Consider the following 20,289-nt stretch of genomic DNA (forward strand, 5'->3'; position numbering starts at 1 on the left):
AGGAACTAAATTAAAAAATCTGTGAAGCTCGTTGCAAGTGCAAGGTACAGGGACGTTCTGGTTTTGCTCTCATTGCTAGAATAATAGACTCTGAAACTTTCATGCTGAGAAGTACAATTTCGTCTAAAGATGGGAAGTCTTTATACGCACAAGAAATAGTTTATAGGTTGGAAATACTTTGTGTAGTGCAATCCCACTTAGAGCGTAAGATATACTTGTAAGAACTACTTGGGAAGAATCCTTTGAGTGTGTACAACTGCATTAAATTGATATTTTTAGTAAACAAGGTCCCATCTTCTGTTCTTTATATCATGTGCCATACCAGTGCCTAATGGAAGAGTGGTATACCATACCATATCAGATACCAATAGTGTTATCTGAGTATACGTATATTTAAGGTGATTACGACACTACATGACCTATTTCTGTGGCACACTATAATATGCCTTGTGAAAGAATAAACCTCTTTCTAACTCCACAAAAAAGACATATAATTGAAAGAGAGTGCCAACCATATTAGAAAATTGATATGTTCTCATAACAACCTGATTCTGTGGATTATTATTATATTAAAATATTTTTAACCATTCTCTTACTTGGTTAAATTCCTATAGCACAGAACAGCTCGTCTTCTAATGTATTCTGCTGTAAAACAGCCCCCTCCCTGCAAGATCCAGATCTCGTCTTCTAAACTGAAGATTAAGTACATTTTAAAAGCACACATTTTCTTTAGAAGTCATTCGTTTACATTTTGTTAAGTCTTTGCTAATTTTCTTTTTGGAATCTTATAGTTCGGGGGTGGGGGCGTCCCCCACAGTAGTTAGAAAAATTGCGGGTTCTTATGTGGAGATCATTGTATTATCATGAAGTTATACGCTTTAAATATTGATGCAATCAATGTACCTGGTGCTGTCTGCAGTTGACATCATCCTATAATATTTTGAGCTTTTTCAAGCTGAGTAAGCATGCTGAATTGTTTCATTGTTTTCCATGAGGATCTGTAGTTTTTAGCCTCTTCTTTTTGTGGATTGAAATGCCTAGCTTCCAAATATTTCCGCTAGCAAACATTTCCTAGCAAATGCTAGGCTTACAAATTTTAAAGCCTTTGCAATAACTCCTTTATTTTGTATCCAAAGCCTAAATTACTATTCTCTATTAACATAAAAATATGTTTTGTCTACAAGTTAAAAATTTAATTATTTTAAGAACAGTTTCATAAAAACATTATTTGGCCTTGAAGTTGCAAGCTCTGTTTAGGCACCTGTATGAGTAAAATTATATACTATCTCAGGTCTTTAAAGGATTTTCATTTTCAGTATTTTGAAAAGTGGGTGGGATTTGCTTATAAGTAAAAGTCATGCTTTTACTGGTTGTGAGATCTATGTGAAGACTGACTTTCCTAATTCAGCTGAAACATACATTATAACTTAAACTTCTAGTACCTAATTTCAAATTAGTTTTACAGATGCTTAGTTTTCTGAGTGGTTTTAAATTGGTGATTTTTTTTTGAATTGCTCCTCCCTCCCAAAAAACAACTGCGTGGGTAATGAAACACTGGTGGTAGCTCTGGTGCCAGCATCGTGAACTCATTAACACAAACAGCTTGCATTAGTTTCCTTGACACTTTCAGACACCCTCCCCTCAGGAGGTTTCAGACTAGTACTTTTCACTCAAGAGAAACATTTAGCTATGCTAAACATCTAACAACACTTACATGCTCTAGTGTTCTTGTTAATGTATTTTTTAAGTTTGGAAACTTGATGCTGTGGAACAGTGATTTTAGAAATGTTGTGGAAGGCTAGTCTAATAGAGGCTGGGCCTGCTTAAAGATAGGTTACTGGAATTAGGATCCGTATTGAGAAATTTGAGACAAAATCTGTTAAGCCAATTTCATTCTGGCTCCGGTACTAAATACAAGCAAACAAAGTTTTTTCAGCTGGAGTTTTGGAGGAATATTTGTGGTACCACTGTGAAGACACGTGGCTTGGTAAGGTTTTCTTCTCCGTACTTGCCCCCCACTCCACCCACACACATTTCGTAGGTTTTATAGTTGAAAATGTATGGACAAGCATCCATTGATTCATGTACTTTCTTTTATGGAAATTTGGTACACAAAAAGTTGCAAATATTTGAGTTGGAGCCTAGCTTAATCTTGCAGGTGCAGAAAGATGACTAGAACTTTGCTTTTCCTATGGCTGACTAGTCTCATGGAAAATGGTGAAAATCTGTTCTGAACTCTGTAGTTGTTTGCAAGTCATACTCATTTAAACCTTTTTAATGCTTATGTAATGAAAGGGAAATTATGGAATGTTTCTTAATAGTGCTGTCTGAAGGCAAATGACATATGGTGACAACTGTGAATTTTAGTGATAGAAGGCAGGTTATTTCTAACTAAAAGTCTGATTGCTGTTATATATTTTAAAGAAGCAGCTCTCCTTCCTGGCCACACTTCTGTAGCTTTTCTGGTTCTGTCCTTTCTAACAAACTATACTGTTTAATACAATAATGGGGGCTCTTTTGCTGATTCCTGTAACTTTTTTTTTTCCAGGCTAGTAAATTTGAGGTATTTCTCATAGAAATTATGGGGTCGGCTGTATTGCTCTTCCTCTGTTTTGTATGCTTTCTCACTGTAGTGAGTTCTGTGAATTCACTGTTAAATGTAATGCACTACACTGAGATTTCACATTTTAACTGCATGCCACTTCAAGGAAATTGATTTGGGATAGGTGTGACATGCACTATGACATCAGGAGTCTCAACATTATGAAAATACAAGTTTACAAGTTGTGGCATATAGATGTAAATTCAGAAGTTTTTAGCAGGGTCAGAAACGTGTCCTAATAAGTCTTCATCATCTATGTCATGTAATAATAAAAATGTCTGCTGTTAATCTCTAGTAAGCTGTATTGTAATATGCGTATCTTGAATCATTCGTTTCACACTTCCTAACTGCAGGACAAAATCTATTGGAGTGAAGTGCCTTTCTGACTGCAGTCTAAAAGTCTGAGAAAAGTTATGTGCAGAATTTAATTGCAACTTTTTGCCCAGCAGTTTTGTTTTAACATTAACCTTGTTGCACTTTCCTTCCAGTAGTACCTTTCTAAATTTATTCCAAATCTCCTGGCTTTGTGTTTGGTATCCCCTCTCCTTTCTCATTCTTTATTATGGTGTTTTCTATTGCCTTTTCTGAACTTGTTTCTTAAAACAGTCTATTACCTTTTTTCTTTTCCCTCTTTTAAAGTTTCATAGCTCTACCTCTAACCTGCAGATTACTCGATGAATTATCCTGCCTTCTACTTCTCTTGGTAAAATACCTAGCCCGCTTATAGTGCTATAAAATCATTTAACATAAAATCTACTGTGGACAACTGACTTCTATTATCCCACACTCCAGTCGCATTAAATTCAGACAGTAAAATGGAGCTGATTATCTGTGCTCAGTGGACACCCCTCTCCTCCTTCTCACTTCCCAACAAAAACACCAGTCTTTGTCTGTAGGGTAGCATTGGGCATTACAGAGATGCTACTCCCCGTCTTGCTCTGGAAATTAAGTAACTGTTGTTAATTTCTGCCAAGAGGGAGAAGAAAAGTTTTGTGTGTGTCTTTTTTTTCCCCAAGTGTTCTCATTCTCGCCCTGAAACTCGCTGGCTGCTCTGAAGACTGTCACTGTTACTGCAACTTGGAATTCTTGTGCTATGGAGTAGGTACTGAGGTGGTTTCTGTGATAGTTCAGACCTTTGAAAAGGTGTGAATTTGACTTGAAGCCTATGACTCTAATCCTAATGTTCTTAAGATACATCTGTGGTTTTAGATTGTAACATATTAGTAAGAAGAGAGAGCTCATACCTGGAATATTTTTATAATCATTAGGCCATGGAACTCATTTTTAAATGAACGCTTGAGCTACACAGAGGCTGAAATCATTGAAGAAAATTTCCAGTTTGCTACAGGCTCTTGAAAATACATTATTTTTTCAAGATCGATTCTTTAGCATCATCCTTGGATTTATTCTGCAAATTTGTTGTGCTTCTGGTTTTCTTACCTTGCTGTTTTATGGAAGTTGAAAGCCAGATTGCACCTGTAGAGCAAACAGGTTGTTTCAGGAAGCAAAATCTTGTAATGGATGGTAGTATTCATCAAGCTGCTTGGTGAGCTGGTTCAGAGAACTGATCCAGCTGAAAACAAATCCCAAGGAATTACTGTTTTTTGGATTGTTTTCACAAGGCAGCTGTCCCCGCAACCATAAGAATGTTAGTGCTGGCGCATGAATAGGGAAAGAGTGTACTGGCTCATTTGGCCATCGCACAGACTTAGATCAGATAAAATGAACAAATAACTTTTGCCTTACCTGATTATTGCCCTCACTTCACCTAGAGGGAAACTTAGAGCAGAGGCAAGATGTCTATAGTTGCCTGATGATGTAGAGTTAAAACTGGGAATCACATCTATTGTATCAGTGAAGAGATTTTTATGCTTGAGAATTGCACCTGACAAACGTGAAGCATGAGATGAACTGCTGCCGTGGTACACTGTGTGTTTTGATCACACGTTCAGGTGAATATAGACTTGCTGAATGGCTTTCTATCTCCATGCCTAACTGGTAACTTTAGTGAGAGTACTTAATGTAGTTTCTACTTGCAAAGGTAGAACTTTTGGAAATAAGAGTTTCTCTTGAAGTATTGTTACTTGGTTAGCATTTCTTGACAGCTGATAAATTTGTTATTAAATGTGCTTTTTGAAATTATGTAGATGCTACAAAAGCAAGACTTCATGTTCTTCCAAAAGTTTATATTGTGCATTTAAATCAATCTCTGTGTTCAGTGTTTGAAGAGATTCAGTAGCTCAAATATACTGAATGGTTTTCAGGGTTTACAGAAGCGTTTTGACACTGTGCAAAGAGAAACACACGGAGTAGTATAGTTTTAGTATTGGCACATTTAGAGTTTGTCAACACTATCTTACCTAAATGTCTCGGGAATTGTTCCAGGACGTCAGTTCCATCGGTGATTTGTGCTTGTGTGAACACACACCTCATCTTTGTACTAAAAACCACAAGGTTAAATGGAGTTGGTTTGAGTAGTGTTTGGCAATTAGGTAGTTAAAATGCTGCTAGAAGTTATAAAACTGGAACTCTGCAGGCAAATGCAGCCATATAATTTTTGTGGGCAGTTTGAAAAGAGGAGATAGTAAGAAAAGTCCAGGTAAGGAGAAGCTCCTTGTGATAGTTCTCAGTGAGTGCAGCATTTACCAGCATGAGAGAGAGACTGGTGAGTCAGGTTCCTAACCTCCTAACCAGTGTGTCTGCCACTATGCAGAGGACAGTTGTGCAGCTGCTGCAAGTATTTTGGGAGGTTTTTACAAACTTGCTGCTGGTTTCAAAGTCAAAAGTTACCTAATGTGTAAAGAGTTCTAGATTTTAAATCGGGAGGATTTCAAACCTTATCTGTAAGTACATTCCAATGATGTGAGAAGAACAAACTTTATTTTAGAGAAATCAAATTCACATTTCCATGAAGCCAAAGATTTTGCTGACTGGAAGTGAATCAGTGTTGTTGTTTTTTAAACTACATTAAATAGAGGGACTCTGTAAAATGGGTGGGTGTAACATCATGCTCTCAGCTTATGTGGGATTATTTTAAACATTCCATTATTACAGTTTAAAAGGTGAATGATATAGGAGCACATTACATGCTCTGAGGTGTAGTACAGGTTGATCAAATCTGTAAGCAAACAGAGTGTTACGGAACCTGTATGTGAGCTTTCAAAACTGAACTCTTGTAAAAAGTACAAAACAAAATGTCTTTTCCATTCTAAATATTGCGAAGGTCTCCTTTAGGGCTCACTAGGAGAAGAGCTCAGCCTATTCTGGGTATAATTCTGAATGTGGGTATTCCATAATATTTTTTTTTCCCTACCAAGATAGTGCTGTTAGCTTAAACTGAGAAAAAAACTTACGGAATGAATGTCCAGATGGAAGTTAATACTTGTCAACTTTACTTTGTGGACAGACCATTTAATTTCTTTAATAAAAATCTAATCCACTGATCTGTATATTCAAAGACATAGCTACACATCTACTGCCACTTTTGTCACAACTCACCCTGTAGGAGGAAAAATGCTAACTCTGGGAAAAAGAAGTACAGATCTTGATGACTGATTTCCTTTTTGTCTTCGTATGGCTTTGTGTGTAGCCTATGTTGTTAGCGCAATCACTTGCAGCCTTGCTAGTGATGTTTAATAAGTGTCATCACTGGGCATCCATGAAAATAAGTGAACGGTTTAAAACATTAGAATTTTTACTAGTTTTCAAAATATGCAAACAGATAATGAGGAAAGGAAGAGTTTTTAAAGCAGAGAGGAATCTAGCTTCTGAATGAGAAGAAAACCAGACCAAAAAAGTGCTTTGGAAAAAGGGTAGACTAATAGGTGAAACAGTTGCCTTTCAGTATCATGGCAGTAGGTAGTTTTGTGAACTTCTGGCACATATTTTTAGGAATATGTACATTTAAAGGGACAGAAAATCTTTCTGTAATAAGTTATTACAGAAGAGTGATTAGTGTGAAAGCTAGGTGTGTATGTGTGGATGACTGCTGTTGAGTGATAACTACCTGGTTTTGTTTTAATCTTGCTTTCTCTTTTTTTGACATTGAAAGAAATAGACAAGTCAGAATAGTTTTGAATGCAAGGAAGTTCCTAATCCAGTCACAGTGTTTAACTTTGACACATTTAAGGTAGCAGGAAGTACTAAGACTTTTTTGAATGTAGATTGTGCTTTACTAGAACATTTTTCAAAAGGGTTTTGCCTTGAAAAAGAAAACTGTTGGGGTCCATGGCTGTCATATCTAAAACTAGTTCCTAGCCAACAGAAAGAAGCCTTCAGCTTATTTCATAAACTGAGGGGTTAGAATGCTGCTGAATTCTGAAATGGTAACCTTAAACTATTTTCTGTGGAGATAATGCCTGAAAAAATTCCAGATTTACAGTTCTGGAAATCACTGGTTTGAAAACCTCTGTCCCATAAACCACATTTCTAGATACAGACAAATAATTCATCCTAAGAAATGGAAAAAATCTGGAGGTTTTGTATCCTAGTATTATGCTTTAGCTGCAAGATGTTACATAAGGCATTTTTCTCAAATTGGAAATGTGGTCTGCTTCATTTTCCATTAGACTGATAAATATTTAGAGGCAAGTTGCTCCTTACGATGAAAAAGTTGTCTGCTGAGTTAGCAGGATACCTGTCACAGATTATTTTAGGAGAGGTTGAAAAAAATAACTGGAAGATGGGACAGTCTGAATGCTGTACTGCATCTTCAGCCTTTTGTATACTTTCCTGTCATATTTCTGCCAACCTTTACTTTGAGAACTGGACAGTATTGATTCAGTCTCCAGTCTTTTGTTTCCTTCCCAAGACTGACTGCAATATCTTCAGTTACTGCCAGTGCTGTGGTGTGTGTTTTTTTGTTTGTTTTTGCTTGTTTGTTGGTGGTGTTGTTTTTTATGATGCCCGAATAGCTTTAATTTCATCAAAATACAAGCCACAGTGCTACACTTTTATATCTGATCTTTTATGTAAGTTGATGGGAAAATCTGCTTCAAGCGATTTCTGGGCTTGCAGTGAAAAGAAGATTGTGGTGATTTTTCTGTTTTCACAGTACAGTCCCAGGAATTCCTTTGTGAATGCTGCTTCTGAATGTCCTCTCAGCATGTTAAACCGTATTCCCAAAGTCTGCATCAGTTGCACAAAATAAACATTCTGATACAGTAGATTGTAAAAGCTATAGAGGAAAGTAGAAAAGAGTAATCCTAAGTGTTGACCCTATTACAGATACCATCTCTTAGATGGGTATTAAACATGACAAAATAGGCTGTTGGTCACGTTTAGTCTTTTTGTTCTGTAGTTAGGTGGGCAAAGGCAGGTTTGAGTACATCTCCGTAGAAATGCAAAGTCTGTGAAGATGTTCTGACTGTGCCTTTGTCTTGAGATAGAACTTAGAATTTAAGAACACTTTTTTTTTTTTGCATATAAAGTGTCTGAGATGCACAAGAAGGGAGTGATTTTATGATGATATAAATGATTCCCTCCTGTCTTATAGTCCTGATTACTATCTACTGACATGATGTAACTTGTACCAGGTGTGTTTTCCCACTAACAGAATTGCTATGGCTGCTGTCCTGTTTCACGCACCTGTTCTTCAGATTGTGCAAGTGTATTGAAACACTTTTTCATCTGCTCTGAAATATTGCTGATATATTGAAATGTACATGATTGGAATGTTTTAGTCAAACACTGTTTTTCACATTGCATCCACAGTTGTTTCTTGCTAATGTGCTACTGAGATTTCACAGGAAAAAAAAATAAAGAACTCTTATTACTAAAGGATTCAGTAAATCTAAACAGATATCTCTCTGATACATTTTCTTGTATTTCTATCCTGTCATGTAAAGAAATTGACATGAAATTGATTAACAGGTAACACAGACTGTACAAATGTTAACAGAAGTTAAGTGAAAAATCACACTCCTGTTTACCTCTACGTTTATACTTACCAGAAAGATACATTCACTTATCAGCCTTTCAAAATAAACACAATTGTGCTGTCTTAACATAGCCCTAATACTCTTCCTGTACCCAAATAAGGTCATTAATAGGTGTGAAAATTTTTTACTTAAAATGATTCTGCTGTTTTGAAAGGGTGAGCTATCCTGTTGTATTCTGATTTCACACAGTTTTTAGCTGTACTAGAAATTTCTACCTGTTGAATGAACTTTGACCCAGCTTCAGGAAGCAGAGAAGCTGGCCCTCCAGTTTTGGTTCGAAATTTGGGTGGTGGTCAGACTGTCACATGTCCCAGGTATGGCATAATGTTGGGGCTGTGTTTAATTAATCCCACAGCCTGCAACCACTGCCTTACATCTGTTCAGAGTAAAGTTTCATCAACAAAAATACTTGACTAGTTTGAAATTAGTGCGTTATCTTGAGTAATGTAAATGATTTATTTATACACATGGTTGTTTCACTGCTTGTAAACTGAATGCAACTCTAGTTGCCTTGGGCTGTAGTGGAGCTGCTGGATTGTAGCTTCCAACCAAAAGACATTCAGGATCCTTAACACCTTCACATTGTTAATGCATGCACAAAATGGCATTGCCTTTAATTATAACACAGTTATGTTTTTTTCTTAACTTTTGCTTTTTCTAACAGTATTTTGAGAGGTCTCATTTTATGGAAAAGAAAAATTTCAAATGTCAAGATACTCAAGCTTTCTTTTTGAACTTGGTTTAATATATAGTGGTCTATATATTGGTCTGTAAGTGGCAGAGTGGAAAACCTATTCACATCATGCAGTGCTTCTTGATTGTAAAAAGTTGCTGTGAACAGATTACTCTTAAACTGAAGCAGCAGGATGTGTGTGAAACTTAGATCTTGTGAAGTTATAGGACTTGTGTTATGGAAAGGAATTGTTCAAATAATTTGTAAAACTTTTATATAAGGTGTTTGTTATTTTGGTGCTACAGTGTTATCTATGGTTCAGATTCATCCATGGGTCAAGTTCTATATACTCGGTGGAAGAATAATTTTGTCAGGGTGTCTTGTGAGCTATATTAAAGTTGAGAGCACTTCTTACTGTGCAAAGTTGGAAGAGAAATCTAGTACAAGTAGCTCATAAACAAAAACGTATATATATTTTTTCAAGACAGGTACAGTTATTATATATATATGTATAATCATGTGAATATGTATATGTAGTCTGTATCTGTCTTGAAAGTGTGTATTACAGGGGGAAAAAACAGCTGACCAATAAACTAATGTATTTTTAATCTTGGACAATGACTATTGCAATATCTTTTTTCACAGTGTGCACTTTTCATGCAAGGTATAGGTGAGCTTCAGGAAAACCCCAAGCTCTTATCCTTCCTTCTCTTTTTCCTCATGGTGTGTGTAAAACTTATCCAAATGCCAATGATTTGCAAATTCAGGCATGGATTTTTATTTTATTTTTTACTGTAATTTTCTGGCCCTTATAGCTGTCTGGGAAGAGTAAGGGAACCTCCAGATGTTAACTAAGTAATAAATCCATACAGTGCCATCTTTGTTTCTCTATACAAATCATCCTTGTGCCTGCAGTACTTTTCCTAGACTTGCCAACCTGTAACAAAGTGAATTATACCAATGTCTGACAATTTTCAGATCTAATATTGATAACTTAATGTGGGTAACAATTAAACTGGTTTTAAAAATAATTAAATTAGATCACTCTCACATTGGCCATGAGTGGCAGGGTCATAGTTGGTTGTGGAATGCCCTGAGGTGCCATTTCATCCCTTTTCTGGGAGCCAACAAACAGTCCAGGCAGAAAGAATGAATTGTTAAGTGTATATCTGTGGAGCTGGCAGCCAAAGTACGATAGCAGGCAAACAGCTGTAGGACGTGTAGGGGTCAGTAGCTTACAGGGCCTTGATATGCAGAAATGACCATGTAACAACCGCTTCACTTACTAGCCAGGGTAAAAGCAGCAGTATTTTTTCTTTACTTATGGTGGATGCTTGCCAGCGCAGAAATCGTATGTCCTTGGCACAGGTTGGACTAAAATATGAGATGTCCAGACTTTCAAGCTGGTCCCTTTCTGAGCCCAACCAAGGACACGTAATTTGAAGCCATTAACTGTCGAGTATATTGAAGTTGGTCTGTAGTGATTTCAAGGCATCTACTGAGTCAGAGTTGAGGCAGGTAACTATCTGTACTTGTGTCTCTGTTATAAATTGTTCTATTTTTGGTACAAATAGCGTGAAGAAATGTGGTTTTTCTTCAGAAGCAGCGAAAGCATTATACAAAGTGTTAGTCCCGCATACACATGCTTCCTCCACCTACATATTTGCCTGCAAGTTGTTTCTACTTTTTTTTTCTGGGTGTGAGCCTTTAATATTTGTAGGCTTGCAAACCTTTCTCATATGATCTTTGATTACCAAATGTTGTATGTACCTCAAATGCATTCTATGCTCGTAATAGTTATTCCTCAGTTTCATGTCTTGATAGGGTTCCTCAGAAATAACTTCGAAACTGCATTTAAAACAGAGTGTAAACTACTGTTTACATTTTAATCAGATCTTTTATTGCTTCCATTTTTAGTATGGCTGAAATTCATTCTGTGAGCCCAAGCTGTTCAGCAGCTTTGAAAAAAGTGGATTTACATTTATTAAAGGGGAGGGAGGGGGGAGTGCTTCCTTATGTTTGGGATCAGAAAATTTAGAAAAAATTGTTCTGGTAAAAGATTTTTCGCAGTATTTAAAGTACTGTCTCTCAGAACTGTCAGTTGTCTAATAGCAAGTTGTTTATCTCAAGTATATAAGGAGGACTTTGCTTCACCATCTGGTTGACTGCTAAATAATGTTGTTCGAAAGATGTGGGTCCCTTGAGGGTAGCAAGGGATGTATTCAAAGTGAAAGTAGGTTACTGTTTCTGTAGAGTGAAGTGGTTTTAAGACCCAGTAGCTTTGATAATTCAGAACATGCCCCCTTTTTTTTTTTTTTTCAATTATTTTTTGAAGTGGTAATATGTTCATACAAAGTGGTTTATTATACTGAATATTCTATAAATGAGCAGAGATTAAATGATGGCAGGGTATGTAAAGAGAATATTTCAAATGCTTCAAGAGGCATTTGGACAACACTCTCAGACATATGGTTTGATTTTTGGGTGGTCCTCTGTGGAGCCATGAGTTGGACTCGCTGATCCTGGTGGGTCCATCCCACTGTAGGATATTCACAAAATTGTAGGGGTTGGAAGGGACCTCAGGAGATAATCCACTCCAACCCCCCTGCCAAAGCAGGTTCCCTAGAGCAGGTTGCCCAGGTAGGCGTACAGATGGGTCTTGAATGTCTCCAGAGGAGGGGACTCCACAACCTCCCTGGGCAGCCTGTCCGAGTGCTCCATCACCCTCACTGTGAAGAAGTTCTTTCGCATGTTGGTGTGGAACTTCATGTGCTCCATTTTGTGGCCATTGCCCCTTGTCCTGTCCCCACAGACCACTGAAAAGAGATTGGCCAAATCCCTCCATCTCCCACACTTAAGGTATTTATAGACATTGATAAGATCCCCTCTCAGTTTTCTTTTCTCAAGGCAGAACAGACTCAGGTCTCTCAGCCTTTCCTCATCAGGTAGGTGCTCCAGGCCCCGTATCATCTCTGTGGCCTTCTGCTGGACTCTTTCCAGGAGATCCCTGTCTTTTTTGTTCTGGGGAGCCCAGAACTGGACACAATGCTCCAGGTGAGGCCTGAACAGTAGGGCAGAGTAGAGGGGAAGGATCACCTCCTTTGATGTGCTGGTCACGTTCCTTTTAATGCACACCAGGATCCCATTGACCTTCTTGGCCACCAGGGCACACTGCTGGCTCATGGCCAACCTGTTGTCCGCCAGGACCCCCAGGTCCTTCTCCACAGACCTCCTTTCCAGCAGGTCATCCCCCAGCCTGTACTGATACATGCGCAAAATTCTATATGTTCTGTTGTTCTGTTCTGTCGTTCAATGTCAGCATTCAGTAAATGGGGGGAGGGGAAAGGTAACGCTTCCTTTTCATGACAAGTTTTTTTTACTTTTCCTGGTTATCTAGCTGCAGAATTCTGGCAGCCTTCCTGAATTACTCATGCAGTTTTGAAAAATACTTAATATGCTGAGGAAAGAATCTCAACATGAGTGGTTTTTGGACATCTAAATAATTTTTTAGATTTTCTCAAGGGAAAAGTTAAACGATGGATTTCATTATGTCCACTGCTTTCTAACCTCGGTATAGGGTTGTTAATTTTGGCTTGCAGTCACAACCAGTTTATTATTTACTAGTTTTTCCATCTGAATATTACTTTGTATCACAAGTCAGTGTTAACAGCCCTATCTCCATGTATTTCCTGGCCCAGCTGGGTCTTGACAACCCCCCTCCTGCCTCTCACCTCTGGAGATCGGAAGCTGGGACCTGAGACCCTGCTGAGCGGTATGCAGCAGTGGGGGCAGACCCTGGTGTTGTGAGTCTAGGTTACTCTATCTGCAGGGTGCTTGTTGAGTGCATTTGGAAATACTGGAGAACTGTTCAAGAATCTGTTTAATTAACTTCAGGCTGGTAATCAGACAACTGCTTATTGGTAAGTCACTTTCACTAGTATGTTACTTCACAAAGATTGTAGGGCAAAGTTTGGTCTTTTGTTATTCAAACCACTTAGAGGTTCATCTCCTGTTCAATTAAATTTATTTCAAAGGGGGAAATTTCTTGTGGAACAGTAAGATTGAAACTACAATATATAAAAATTGTGTCAAAATGTGTTTGCAAGGAAGGTATTGCATTTGTAGTGTAGAGAGCATTTTAACTTAGAACGAAATGGACAGAAATTTATTGTAAAAATCCTGTTTGTATTACTGCTTCAGATTGTTTTTTTTATTGTTGCTCTGATAATAATGAAAATAAAAATCAGCGTATGATTCTGCAAAGTTCAAATGTTTTATACCTGTCTGCTGGACTTTTCCCAAGTTTATAACCTCAAACTCAAGGAATTTTTCAGACCCCGACAGTAGGGATCCAGTGCTCTTCATACTTAGCTGCTCAGTCTTTCCATTTTCTCTCAGGGATCTTCTCTATCATCCAGTCATGGGATCTCCCTCAGACTCTGTATAATGAACCTCTTCTGTCTGCACCCTTTAGTTGCAAGTTTGGCTCTGACCAATTGGTATTGTAATACTGTGCTACTAAAATGTAATTGACTGGGTAAAAAATAAATGCCAGAGGTTGATTACTTGTATTTGTTAGGGATCACATGGTACTTTTTGCAAAAGGTAGTAGTAGTGTCTTGGCCAAATTCCAGCTTGGATAACTGCAAATGAAATTTAGATGGGCAAAAGTAATATTGTTTGGCTATTGCAGTGAGGAATAAATAGGTGGGGGAAAAGAGAATGAGAAGAAAAGAATAAGGTGCCTTAAATCAAGAGGCTTTGAGGGATGTCTGATGTGGAAACAAGCTGGGGGACACACTGTTCTTAACCTGATTTAGTGCTGCCAGTTGAAAATGTTTCCATTGAAATATTTTGTGCATATCTACGTTAATGCAACGTTGTTTGATATAAAAGTTCTTAATATGCCCTCTTTAGGGGTAAGGATTTGCTTTCTGTGGAAGTTACAGAAGAAGAGGTATTTCTGCATAGGTATACGTGTATACACGTTTGATGAAGAGGCATATGGGAGCTGAGCAGAGTCTTGGGGCCATCAGTGCTCCAGGAGAAACAGAGATCAGCATATTGGCCCAGCTTTCAGTTAGAAGGTGGTGATTTTTGACAGGTGCAGAGTATTCATTTTGAAATGAATAGCATGCCTTGATTTCTACTTCTGAGGGTTCTAGTACTAGTTCTGGCCCACTTAAAAGATGCATGTGTTTGTACCTAACTCCCAGTTTTGCTTGAGATAATGCTATAGGACAATCCACCCACAGCAGATACAGGTCATGGATGGTATATACCTTGTTTTTTACCTTACTTGTACAAACCCAGAAGAAATTTGTAAAGATTTTAGGGTGCTTTTTTTTTTTTTGTAATTGATCATGTTTTCTCTGTTGTCTTTTATAGATAAAATGTTCAACAGTTCATTGACAACTTTCGTCAGAAGAATAATTGCTACTGCTCTGCTCTTGGCTTAATGTCAGAGTTCTGTGACCTACGCATCAGTGCTAAACATCAGTAGAGAATCCTATTCTGTGTAGATGAAACAGGCATCGGTCATGAGAACCCATCTGAATTTAAAGCTGCTTGCTTGGTTTTCTGGGATTAAAGGTGTTCATTGAATCAGAGTGCCCCGTCCCGTCCCGTCCCCCCCCCCCATGAGTCAGACAACCAATTCTTGTCAACAGTTGGTTGAAAACTGTGCAGTGCATGTAGCAGGTATGGCGCAAGAGGACAGTCACCGTGGTCAAGTGCCACCCACATTTTATCATGGTGCCAGCCAGGAACTTGATCTATCCACCAAAGTATACAAGAGAGAGTCAGGAAGCCCTTACTCAGTGTTGGTGGACAGCAAAATGAGCAAACCACATCTCCATGAAAGAGAAGAGCAGCCGTATTTCAGGGAGAACAGATCAGTAGGAGAAGTCCGGGCTGTGAAAGAAGATAGAGAAAACTCTGACGACTCTGAGGAGGAGGAAGAGGAGGAAGATGAAGTGACTTACAAAAGGGAGCAGATTATAGTAGAGGTAAACCTTAACAACCAAACATTAAATGTATCAAAAGGGGAGAAGGGTGTCCCCTCCCAGTCCAAAGAGACTGCTGTTCTTAAGACCAGCAGTGAGGAAGAGGAGGGTGACAGTGGGGAAGAGGCCACTGAAGAAAGTAATGATGATGAGGAAAATGAGAGGCAGAAGAAAAAAGAGAAAAGAGTGGAAAAAGTTAGTGTTGCACAAAGGAGAACAAGGAGAGCTGCATCTGCTGCAGCAGCCACAACTTCCCCATCACCCAGAACTACAAGGGGTCGTAGAAAGAGTGTGGAGCCCCCCAAGCGTAAGAAGAAAGCTGCAAAGGAGCCCAAGGCACCTGTGCAGAAATCAAAGTGTGAAGAGAAGGAGACTTTAACCTGTGAGAAGTGCCCCAGGGTGTTTAACACACGCTGGTACCTGGAGAAGCACATGAACGTCACTCACAGGCGCATGCAGATCTGCGACAAATGTGGGAAGAAATTTGTTCTAGAAAGTGAGCTGTCCCTTCACCAGCAAACAGACTGTGAAAAAAATATCCAGGTAGGTTTGCTCACCTGCTTGCCAGATTTCCATACCTTCTGTTGTGCCCTAGATACAGCTAGTGGACACTTCAGAGGGGGAAATCTCTTGTGCAGACCAGATTCTGACCAAGACCTTGTCTCTACCTATCAGCGCTTTTTGGTGTCTCCCAAAAGAAGTAAATTGTAGGGAACAGAGTATGCAAGTGTTGTCTGGTTTAGCAGAGTTACTCTAGTATTTAACTACATGTTGGGGAAAACACAAAGCTACTTTAACACATGTCAAACTCTAGAGTAACTGGCCTGAAAACAAGTGCACATGACAGGAAAAAACCTACTTCTTCAGGTGCTGAGCACCTGCAGCTATCACTAGCTTTAAAGTTTCAGTGTCCTGATACTCAGTCACATATTATATCCAGATAACATTTCAAGGGAGAACAAAATTAGGATGTATATGTGGTATTGTAATTAGAAATTTTTACAATACTGGAGAGGCAAGCAGGTGAGAATGAAGCTAGTGAAGTTAGGATTTGGATTTGTGTTAAAAAGTAACCTTTTTTTAGTCCTACTGAAATAATCATAAGTAATGTACAGCATTGCTTATAGTTCATGTATGTATAGGGGAGTATATGAATTCAGTGACTGAATCTGTTCATGAGCCTGCCCTTTTTCCAGTGCAAAAAGTTCAGTAAATCTCACTGATCATAAAAAGATGTCTGGTCTTTCTTGCCAGAGGATTTGCAGCTTTTAATTGTATACAACAATGGAAACTCGTGTTGTAATGGAACTATTTTAAAGTTACAGTTGTGGAAAGAGTTTCAGAGGTTCTCATTCATCTGTGGTTTGTTCTTTGCTCATGGGCATCTATGTTCGCATGTAACTGGAGGCAATGTTGTTTTATATGGCGATTTTAACAAGCTTTTTTTGCCTTGTTAAACTAGGTACAGTGTTACCACCTACTTCAGAAATACTCCCACTGCTAGGATGAAGCAGATGGGGTTCAATTTCTGTGCAGCTGAAATGTTCCTAGTTTGTAGGGCAACAAGTTTGTTTTTTTTAGTCTGTCCAATGAGTTTTACCAGAAACATTTAAGACTTTTTTGTTGTTGTTGTTTGCTTAAATGCTAAACTGAATTTGTATTCAATTCCCACTATGCGGGAGATGGTTGAAATGTTTGTTGCAATTTCTCTTTGCTGTAAGACTCAAATGCAGCTCTATATAACACTATGCTATTTTTCCTTATGTTTCAGCTCATAGGAGGAAGACTGAAGGAAGGAATATAATATATGATAATGAGTCTTGAACATAGTAAAATACACAAACATTTCAGTATGTCCTTGCAATTTTTGAAATAAACTGAAGTTTTATGTGGCAGAGAACATTTTAATGTAAATTTCAGGGATGCTCTGTCATCCAGATGGCTCATTCACAGCATTAAATCTTTTGATTTGAACAAGAATTTATGAATAGTTTGAATGTGTGGCATAGAATGGAGAAGCATCCCGTAATCCATGCACCCATGTGCTTCTGAGGGGTTACATTCATTTCTCCAAAGGAATAAGGAAAGAAGAAGTTGTAGAAATTGTTTTATATCCTATACCAGAAGAACCAGGTCCAGATTTTTTCCCTGATATTCATAGGTGGTAGAAGCACCACTAGTTGTCTTCAAGTTCTCAGTATAAGTATATATTCAGCAATTATTTTTGTCTGTTGTAACATTTGGAATATGTTTCACAGCTGCCTGCAAATTTTCTATTGCACTTGGCAAAAGGAGTACGGGGATAGGAAAGTGTTACATTAATATAGGGTTTAATATGTCAAGGGAGATACGGAGCTTTGTCTAGAAACATGGCTTCATTATGTAAGTGGTAGTTGAACTGATAAACGTGGCTGTGTCTTCTCTGTATTTTTCGAGAAAGTGATGTAATATGTCTGTTTTTCTAGGTAACTTCTGGTTTTTATCCTTTCCAAATTAGCACCCTCACAGAATTTCTGTTGTCATCTTAGATTCCGTGTGGTAGATGTTAACAGTCTAAATTACTTGCTGCTGATCATCAGTGAAATTGTAGATTGACAGCGTCAAGGTCTCACTGAACCTTAAATGATTTTTGATCGTTTCTTAGTATTACTTTGCTCTATAGAGTCCTGTTCCGCCTCACGTCCCCGTCCCCCACCCCGGACTACAGTTTGATCCTGACTTGCCTCCAAGTAGGTACTTTCAGAGGTAAATGATCTCCTTGGAGTCAGCATGGTGAGTGGTGTACCAGATTTTCCAGGCCTGCAGAGACTTGAGCATTGTGGAAGCAGCATAACTTGCCTGTGCAGAGAAGAAACAACTCAAGTTGTCAGAAGGCATAGTATTTGCTAGTTCTTCAGTGAGCAGCAAACAGCTGTTCTTACTTGGGGGAGGAGAGTAACTGACAGGCAGAAAAATGGAGATGTACCAAAAAACACCAAACACCCCAACAGCTAACAAAAAACAACAAGCCACAATTCCTTCTTCTTTACTTCAAAGATGAAAATAACTTTGTATCCTCACATGTATGGCTGCTATCAAGTTTATACTTGGATTATTCTGGAACTTTCAAAATTGCACAAGGATTTTTATCAAGTCTTTAGCAAGAACTCTGTTGAAAAATGAGATGTGTGAAGGCCTGTGGATCCTGCTCATCACTGATTTTCTGAATGTTTCACAGTAGTTGTGCGAAGAGGTCGAAACGTTTGCACGTGGTCATTTTAGACCTTCAGTGCTACTGATAAGTATAAATGAAGAGTTAGAACATAAAAGATGAAGCCGGCAACATAAAAGATGAAGGCAGCAACTTGCTTTGCTGTACTGAATGTGTGTACAGACTCTCTGCATGGCCAACAGCTGCAAGATAGAAGCTGTCCTCTGTACAGAACTAAAAAGGTTACAAAAGGTTCAGAGTGGTCCTGAAAAAGACAGGGCTGGATGGGCAGATGGGGGTTAACAACTAGGTGGTGTTACCCTCCTCCACCTTTGTTGGCTTCTTCCCACACCATGGTTTAGATTACCAGCAGCATCGGTGCCTGTGAAGTTGTCATTTTTGTCTTAGGACTCGCTCAGTTCCTTGGAGGCTGCATCCAGCTATGTATGCTGTTGTGTTTTGGATATAAGGTAGCACAGTGGCTGTGGTGCTCTTTGGGTGGTGTCAAAATGCAGTGTATTAACACCATTTCTAATTGTGCTTGATCAGAATTTCTGGCTTTTCTTAGTGTATTTGTTTCAACTGTGAAACAGTAAGAGTAGGCTGTAGCGCAGTCTGAGACAATATACAACATTTTGCATTGGTTTGGGTTGCCTTTTGTAATGCAGGAGTAGGACACATGGATTAACTCTGCAAACTTGAATCACTGAATCTTTCTAATTTAAACTTCCTTGTATTATCCCATTCATTCAGTGCGTTTCCTGTAATAAATCATTCAAGAAGCTCTGGTCCCTCCACGAACATATCAAGATTGTCCACGGATATGCAGAAAAGAAATTCTCTTGTGAGATTTGTGAAAAGAAGTTCTACACTATGGCCCATGTGCGAAAACATATGGTTGGTGAGTTATTGATCAGTGCTTCTGTTGTTTCTGCCTCAAATGTGTCTTTGTGGTTCTTCACTTAGAATTGCTGGTTTTGAGGAGAAAAAAAAAGCAAATTCAGTTTATCCATAGCTTAAATGTTCCAATCTGTGGTACTGACAGCAAGCAAAGTGTGTATATACATACATGCGTACAAACATATATATACGTAAAAGCTGTACAAGACTAATAATCATTTTCCTTCTCAGTACCGGAGAAGAAATTTTATTCAAGAGCTTAAATGTTTGTGTGGTAGTGACCATCTCTAATGTACTGTTGTGTTGCAGCACACACAAAGGACATGCCGTTTACATGTGAAACCTGTGGAAAATCATTCAAACGCAGTATGTCTCTCAAAGTACATTCCCTACAGCATTCTGGAGAGAAACCTTTCAGATGTGAGGTGAGGCAGCAACTGTTAATCTGCTTAGATATAAAGATATAAGATATTTATTTTGTTTAACATTCTTACGTTTAGATATTATATATAAGACATAAAAATAATAACACTGTCAGTAGGGCATATGGGTGGAAACTGAATTGACTAACTTGTAGATGAGGAACAGTTCCATAAAAATTTGGGGAAAATTATTCTCTGTTTGGGGAGCACAGCAGGAGTGCATTTAACAGCAATTCAAACTGAGATGTATTTGGTTTGCTTTTACTATTGGCTGTCATGTTTTTCTCAGTTAGTACACACTACAGCAAGATTTGAATGCCAGTTTTCCCTCGGTGTTCATAGTAAAGCAGTATCATGATGTAAATTATGGTAATCCTGTTCATCCCGCCCAGTGACTTGAAACAGACAGAGGTGGCAACAGTGAAAATAAATTGCTGCTTGATTTTCGCTTGTGAGGAAAAACTATCAGCATCACTGCAAACTGTTACCTCCTTGAGATACAAGACTAGTCTAAATTGGCATTTCCTAAACTGAGTGTATGTTGTTGGAAGGGGGAAG

General features: G+C 38.4%; 1 protein-coding gene across 2 annotated transcripts in view; it reads left to right on the forward strand.

Annotated features, from left to right (window-relative positions):
- ZNF652 (zinc finger protein 652) overlaps positions 1–20,289 on the forward strand; it is a 30,492-nt gene that overhangs the window by 2,593 nt on the left and 7,610 nt on the right. For both annotated transcript variants that reach the window (XM_040537048.1, XM_040537047.1), the window contains exons 2-4: positions 14,603–15,762; positions 19,163–19,310; positions 19,619–19,734. In XM_040537048.1, the coding sequence (XP_040392982.1) occupies positions 14,854–15,762; positions 19,163–19,310; positions 19,619–19,734 (1,173 nt within the window). In that variant the 5' untranslated portion in view covers positions 14,603–14,853. The remainder of the gene's footprint in view (positions 1–14,602; positions 15,763–19,162; positions 19,311–19,618; positions 19,735–20,289) is intronic.

This window comes from Cygnus olor, chromosome 25 (genome assembly GCF_009769625.2).
Source record: "Cygnus olor isolate bCygOlo1 chromosome 25, bCygOlo1.pri.v2, whole genome shotgun sequence".
Taxonomy (NCBI): Eukaryota; Metazoa; Chordata; class Aves; order Anseriformes; family Anatidae; genus Cygnus; species Cygnus olor.